At 46.1% G+C, this 7,792-nt stretch overlaps 1 protein-coding gene across 1 annotated transcript; it reads right to left on the reverse strand.

Annotated features, from left to right (window-relative positions):
- Nucleotides 1-2,562: 2,562 nt before the first annotated feature.
- On the reverse strand, nucleotides 2,563-7,396 carry SPRY2 (sprouty RTK signaling antagonist 2). Its single transcript, XM_025441163.3, has 2 exons — nucleotides 7,257-7,396; nucleotides 2,563-4,352 (listed from the first exon to the last, which is right to left on the reverse strand). The coding sequence occupies exon 2, from the start codon at nucleotides 4,299-4,301 to the stop codon at nucleotides 3,354-3,356; it is 948 nt and encodes a 315-aa protein (XP_025296948.1). The 5' UTR covers nucleotides 4,302-4,352; nucleotides 7,257-7,396; the 3' UTR covers nucleotides 2,563-3,353.
- Nucleotides 7,397-7,792: the final 396 nt, after the last annotated feature.

The following is a 7,792-nucleotide window of genomic DNA, read 5'->3' on the forward strand; positions in this document are numbered from 1 at the left end:
AGAGAGAGGTAAATAGCCAATTGTAGATATAAATGCAAGTGAAAGTCTAAACCTAATAAACCTTTGAAAAGTTTGACCTATCTGCTCGAGTTAATAAATTACATCAAACTCATCAACTGCGCATTAGTTACCTCACAACACTGTGCAAAGATCAAATTCATTTATCTGGCATCATCAATATCTTAATTTATACATCCCAGAGGCAAGTGAGCTTTGAGATAAAGTGTATTGAGGAAAGAAGCCATGCCAAAAGTTTGGTTGGGAGTACCTACACTTGGTTTTGGCTTTCTTTCACTGACAATTCTCAGAACATGAGCCAACACAGCAGAAATTTGACAGGGCCTTAAAAATCTCCTCCTGGATACACATAAATGAATTTTTTAAGTAACAATGATCACATTGTCATTCTTAAATAAATCTCAGTATAGAGAATGTACAGGTTTCTAAAAAAAAAAGAAAAGAAAAAAAGAACTAAGAAAAAAAAAGGGCAAGAAACCAGAAAATATAGCTAAGTTCTCCCTAAATGCTTAGCAATTGACATGTTTGCTGTATCATATTTTTAACCTATCATATCAAAATGGCCCCTGGATTATAAACTCATCGTATTTATATATGAATTTTCATGAACTTTATAGAGATTAAGAACCTGAATTGGTTATTCCTCCATCTCAGTAAGATGACCTTCAACATTTAAAAACTCTTCCCCACACTCAAAGAGTACCAGCTGTTTTTAGTCTGTTTAGATATAAACTTAATTTTTCATATTCTGTAAATGCATTCTATACTGGTATATATACTAAACATTTAATATAGTTTCACTGGAAACTTCCTGAGATACCCAATTTTCCTATTTATCTTTAACTAATTTTCAGCAGGACTTAGTATATACTGACATATACTTGTAACTTTAGTTGGTTACTATATTCTATATTCAAACTAGTGAATTATGCTTTATAGCCACTCCATTTTTTTTTTAAAGCACTGAATTAGAAACCAATTCCTAGATTCACAAACTGTACAGGCCTAGTGGAGTGATTTTTTTAAAAATACAAATTCCTAGGCCACACCACACAACTCTGAATAACCACAGGGGAGGGTTCTTAATCTACTTCTCCAATAAACACTCAATTACATTTGATGCAAAGTGTCTATAGAACACTTGGAAAGCTGTTTGTATGCTGAAAAAAAGGACTTGGAATTTCTATACCGAATTAGTGCATAGGGCAGTTTTTGATGAATAAAGCTAATTAGTCACAATTTTTGTGCTTTATAAATCCTGAAAACCATACGATGAATAAGATAAGAAACGCTGCCATTTTTCAACATTAATTTCTCATAGGTCATCAGGGTTAAATCTAAGAGTATTAGAACTGCAACACTCAGTATCTTGAAGTTGAAACTAGAGGAGATAATTTCTAAATTAATCTTGTTTTTTGGAGAAAGTTTAGAGGACTCTGAGGGTCCTTATAGCACTGTCTTGGTTTAAGAGGCTGTACTTTTCCTTGAAAGCTAATTTTAAAAAACAAAACAGAAAATCTGTACTAGGATAAGACCTCTTAAGAGCCTCAGAACAGGAAACAAGATTAAACAATGACAGGTAAATAATTTTCTAGACTTCCGGTAATTCTTGGCACCAGATTGTGCTTCAGAAGAAAAAAATCATCATCCAAAAAGTGACTAATTAACGAAGGGACTTCTTACAAGTAAGAAAACCTACTATTTGTTGGGATGGGCTGTAGCAGCTTGCTGTGTGTTTGCTTCCCAAAGACAAATGCAAACACACTGGCTTTCTGCCATATTGCATCGTTTTCCCAAAGTGAAATTGAACAATTTTCTGGGTGATTTGATTAAATAAGACAGGGTCTTTCAATTGGCTTCCTTGGGCTTCAATTATTAGGCCAATAAAGGATGAAATTTTATGATATACAACACCTGAATCAACAAGTTACAATTTTCAGATCTTTTCTAACATAAGACACTTCTGGTATCACAGTGATAAACTTAAGTCTAAAACCATATAGACTGGGAAAACAATAGCCATAATCGGCCAAATCAAAAAAACATTTTTGCCTCAGTGACAAGCATTGATCTGTGTATACTGTGTGCCTGATACACAGAGGACATTCAATAAATGTTGAACTAAACTCGTTTTTCTGGTCTTGAATTAGCCTCATGGCTAATCTTAATTCCGTATAGAGAGAAAAAAATCTTAATTGTTAATCTTTAAGAGAAGTCTCCAGAATGAATTAGTTTTAAGATTTTTTTTTTTTAAACACACAAAACAAAGGAAAGCCAACAGATCTATAAAGGGGAAGAATAGGAACAATGATACAGCCAAAACAAGCTCTCATGATTAATATAGCCGAATCAGATGCTCAGTTATTTCCCTCCTGATTGCTACAAATTATCTCTAGAAGAAAAAAAAAAAAATCACAAATCTCTCCTTTAAAGAACCTTATAGATCCGTAAAACTTTTTCATTGAAATGCTAGCCTTACAACGTGATTTCTTTCACTTCAAAAACAAAAACAAAGAAGAGGTAAAATAAGACAAAACAGCTCAGTTTAATTTCAAACGTTAATATATTTTCTATTTTATATTGAACATATGCATCTGTAACCCCTCATTTGCAGCAACTAGCACATCCTCATAAAAGGGGCAAAATTTGTAAGATGCCTCTTAAAATAAATATTCTTTTTTATAAAATAATAAAACTTCAAATAAATATTCTTTACACTAAACAATATGTTGAAAAAATTAGAAAATAAAGGTTGAATTTTACTGTAACTGTACAATATACATGAAGTCCAAAGGGAAATCAGAGTCTTACAATAAAGGCTTTCTGTAAGGCAAAATACAATCTAAAAACATACTGATTGATTCACATTCTTCCGAATGTACAACATATTAGTATAATATTTTGTGACTGTGCCATATAGTATGGCACAACTTGTTTTTCACAGTTGCAAATATTATTGTATATACAAAAATATAGCACATTATCTCTGGAGAAAACAATGGAAAAAAAGTCATTTGCTAATTTACAAATTTTGCAAGTACTATTCACAAACAAAAACTTTGCCTAAGGAGTGTCTGTTGCTTTAGCTTATGCAACACATGGGTACTCAAGTTCTGTATCCCATACTTTGAGCTCCATTAGCTGAGTTCTAACAAGCACATCAGTTAAAATGGCACGTGGACAAAAAGCATTTCACTGCAAACAGCGAAGGATATCCCAACCCTCTATTAACAGTGCCAAGATTATAACTGTTTAGTTGGTTGCGTATATGTTAAAAAAAAAAAAAAAAAAAAAAGGAACAATCCTTATTACTGTCATATTCCTGATTAATGGTGCTATGTTGGTTTTTCAAAGTTCCTGGGTGGGACCGTGGGAACTTTGCAGCAAACTGTGTTTGAGTTTTTACAGCGGCATCCAGGCCTGTTAACCCGGTCATAACACCCCTGGCACAACTTAAGGCAACCCTTGGCTGGAAGGTAACACCATAAACAAGGCAAAAAAAGGGACATGACGCCCATGGCAGACCAACGTGTACAACAGTGAGACTGGCTGCAAGAACACGGGTTGTCAGCACAGTTGTCCTCATCATCATTAGAACAGTGATAGAAGAGACCTTTCACACAGCACACACATGTCCCATAGTCAATCACGTTTTGGGCTGAGCAAAGGCACTGCTTGTCGCAGATCCAGTCTGATGGCAGAGGCCTAGGGTAGGTGCACTCTTTACACTTGCACTTGCCACAGTCCTCACACCTGTAGGCATGCAGGCCCAAATCTTCCTTGCTCAGTGGCTTAAGCTCACCTGGCTTGAGCTCCGATTTGGGCTGCACACGGATTATCCCATCAGCAACAGGCCCCGAGGAGAAAGATGGTCCTAAGAGTCTCTGTTCAGAGGAACTGCTGCTGGTACTTGTCCTTGTACTGCTCCGAGAGCCGGAGCTGACTGTGCTGATGGACCTGGACAGAGGGACTCGTGCAGAAGAATGGGCCTGTGGGTGCTGGAACCTGGGAGGCTGGCGGTGCTCGGGCAGACCGTGGAGCCTCTCGTGTTTGTGCTGAGTGGAGGGGCGAGGAGCAGGCTTGAGCCCAGGTCTCGGGACCACAGTAGGCCCCTCCGTGTACTCATTGGTGTTTCGGATGGCTCTGATCTGATCCAGAGACAACACGTGTACCTGCTGGGTGAGGGCATCCCTGGGGTCAGGCTCCCCACGCTGCCTGCCAACGTCACGGGGTGCCTGCAGCAAGGACTGCGACCCGCTGCCGCTCTGAGCTCTGGCCTCCATCAGGTCTTGGAAGTGTGGTCACTCCAGCGGGCTTAGAACACATCTGAATTCCTGCAGAAACCAAGAGGAAAGAGCTGGTTTACACTCCAGGATACTTCCCACTCTCCGCCCACCTGAATTAACTCTTTCCTTTCCATTCCCCCAGAGAGACAGGATTTGAAATGGGAGTTGCTCACGGAGGGTGGTGGAAGAGCCATAGGATCAACGCCACACCAAAAAGTAAAAAAATTAAAGCCGGGTACTGACGATTCTTTAATCTTGCGATGTGTAGAGACACAAAGCTGATCTTGGTTCAATCACATAGGTAACGATTCCTTATTCAAATAAACATAAAATTGCAAGGTTCATGTTCAATGTGAAGGCTGCAGGAATATAACGTTAGAACAGAACACTGCTGCCAACATATGCGAAAGTTGAAAACTTTTTCAAAATCTGAGATAGGTTTAACTTTGTCGTGGGCATTTTTGCCTTAAACAGCAATAAATGCAGCCTAGAAATAGAAAGTCTTTCTTGTCTGCTTTTACATCAAATACCTTTAACTATAATTCATCCAGTATTCTGCAGCTTTTTAGAATACCGTAGAATGAATGCGACTTGCAAAAAAGCAAATACTCGCCCCTCCAAGGAAGTTACAAATTTTACAACAGTCAAACATTATTAACTATATAGTAGCAAAAGTTTTAAATGAAACACAAATCCATTCAAATCCTGTTAGGTGTGCCAGGAACACAAACCAACCAGCAACAAGACAGAAACTTATTTTCAAATGCTCCACAACCTGAGGATCAAATACTTTACAGTTTGATAGCCTGAGAGAGTATCTTTAATTCTGCAGCTAAAAGACTGTAAAAGACTGTTCTCCCGGTTTTAGAAATAAATTATGTCAAAAATCCTAATAGTTCAGAACCTGAACTGACTGGGGATAACAGGAAGGGTTTCAAAAATTCTTGTCACGTCTCAAATCTATCATTCTGACGTGTAATCACTTAAATTGCAATCCCTCTGTAAATTTCACAACTATCATACACACACACACACACACACACACACCCCTTTGCCAAGTCTACAATGAACAAAAACGGGCAAAAGTGGACCTTTATCCAGTCTCCGATTTTTGTTAAGAGACACAGGCAGGTGACACACGCCTCCCAACTCGGAAGAAGGTAGAGCTGGAAACCGGATCTCCCAACAGAAAGGCAGACAAGACAACGTCGATCTTTGCTTTCACTCCGTGTATCGGCTCTATCTGCGTCCCAACACCGTCCCCAGCAGGTGGGACACAGTCGGAGCCCCGGGGGACGTTTCCCCGGGGAGACTGACACAGCCCAGAGGCCAAGCTGCCCTCCCCCCAGCACACAACCTCAAGACGCACTAGAAGGCGGGGGCGGGGGCGGGGGTGGGGGTGTGCGGGCGCCTCCGAAGGGGACGTGCCTGCAAACGCCGGGGCACACTCCCCCCCCACCTCCAGGCTAACATACCCCCCACTCCAGAGAACTGCCTTCCAGCTCCAGGAGGGAGCCACCCCGGCCCCAGGCACCCAGAGGTCCCGCAGCCCACTTGCAGGTCCACCTGGCAAAGGCCAGCGAACGTCCGGCACAGGGTTCAAGCCCTGGCGCCGAAAGCCATGCCTTAGACACGCTGCCGGGACCGAGCACACAAGCCACGCACCCTGGGCGACTCTACCAGGCACTGACCCAGGGGGCACCGGCTGCAGTCTGCACACCCCATCTCCTTTCCGGCGGAGAGAAAAAAGTGAAAGGAAAGTTGCTTTTTAAAGAAAGGTCAAGTCCCAGGGCCCCACTGCACAGGGCGTGCAGGACGCAGATCCCTAGGCTGGAAACTTTCCGCCAAGATTTGCTCGCAGTGCAGAGCAGCATCTTTGAAAGGGGTGGTGGTGTGTGTGTGCGTGTGTGTGTGTGTGTGTGTGTGTTTAATCGAAAATGATCACTGCCCATTCCTAGCCTCCTTCGCACCCAGAGCACCCGCCGCCCACCCCCCTCGCTCCCCTACCCCCCACCCCGAAAGTGCTCAGAAACCCCCATGAAGAAGTGTGTGATCGGACTTAAGGACTAAGGGGCAAGGACTTCAGCACGAGGGTGGGGCAGACCCAGAAACCGCTTGGTAAAAACGCACAAGATTCCGAATTCAAGGCAGCAGCAGCAGCAGCAACAGCAACAAAAAAGTAGATCAGCCCATCAAAGTAAATTAAAAAAAACAAAAAACCAAAAAACCAAAAACCCTAACCTCTTTTGCCACCTATTTTCAGGTAATGGAAAACGATAGCGACCGCTCGAGGACTTTCTTCCTGTGCTAGGTCCGCCCAATCTTCCAAAAATAAAACAAGTGTGACCCAGGCCGACCGCGGAGAACGGAAAAAGGAGAAAGCTGCACTTCCGAACCGCAGCCCCGGCGCCCGGCAGGGGGACGCTCGCACCCGGCCCGGCCCGGCCCCCCTCCCCGGCCCCGGCCCCGGCCCCGGCCCCTGCCCAGGCTTCACCGGCGGCTCCCGCTGCCCCCGGAGGCGAGCGACTCGCGCGCCCTCCGTCCCGCTGGCGCCCCTGCCCCGGGACCCTGTCGCCCAGGGCTTGCCCCCCCCCCCCCCAAGAACAGGTTAGAAATGCGGGCGCCTACGGCGGGGACCTGGAACACACAAAGTGTTCCGCCTCCGTCTCCCGCTCTCCGCGCCGACTCCGCGGCCGCCCCAACCCCCCAGAGCGCGGGCGCCTGGGGTCCTGGGGCTGCGGACGCCCGACCCCGCGCGCTGCAGCCCCCGCCGAGCCAGGCCGGGCCCGGGGCCGGGCAGCTCCCCGGGGTCCCCGCCGGGAACCTGCGGGGCTGGAGAAACGGAGGCCTGAGTGGAGACGGACCCCTCTCCGGGTCCGGCTGCACCTACTCCATGTTGCCCACAACGCGCCGGCCAAGGCGCCAGGAGGGGAAGAGCCAAACGTGCCTCACCGTGATCGCGGCTTTGCACCAACCCCTCTCCGTTGGATTCGCTGCCTCCTGCGATGTGCAAATAAAATCCAGCCCCGATGCAAACTCCCCCCCCTCCCCCCCGCCTTCTTTCCAAACTCTGCTTCGCTCCAAGTTCCGAGCAATCGGCGGGAGGAAAAAAAAGGAGAGGAAAATCCGGAGCCAAGTCCCCAGCCGATGAGCAGCAAGCACTCACTCCGGGGCTCGCGGCTGGGGGCGACCCCCCTTCTAGAAACGCACGCGGAGTATTTCCTTTTTCTCAATGAACTGGAGGCCGAAGCGCCAACGGCTAGTCTCCTTTCCCGGCGGACGAGCGAAGGGGAAAAAGAAAGCCGCCTCGGAGAGAGTCTAAAGCCAGATGGCCAAGCGGTGCGGCGGCGGCCGGGCGGAGGCGGAGGCGGAGGCGGAGGCGGAGGCGGAGGCGGAGGCGGAGGCGGCGCGGGGCGCGGGCCGGGCCGGGCGGGCGCGGGCGCGGGCGCGGGGGCCTGGGCGCTGCGCGCTCCGCCGGCCCCTCTGCT

The sequence above is a fragment of the Canis lupus genome, chromosome 22 (genome assembly GCF_003254725.2).
Source record: "Canis lupus dingo isolate Sandy chromosome 22, ASM325472v2, whole genome shotgun sequence".
In the NCBI taxonomy this organism is placed as follows: Eukaryota; Metazoa; Chordata; class Mammalia; order Carnivora; family Canidae; genus Canis; species Canis lupus.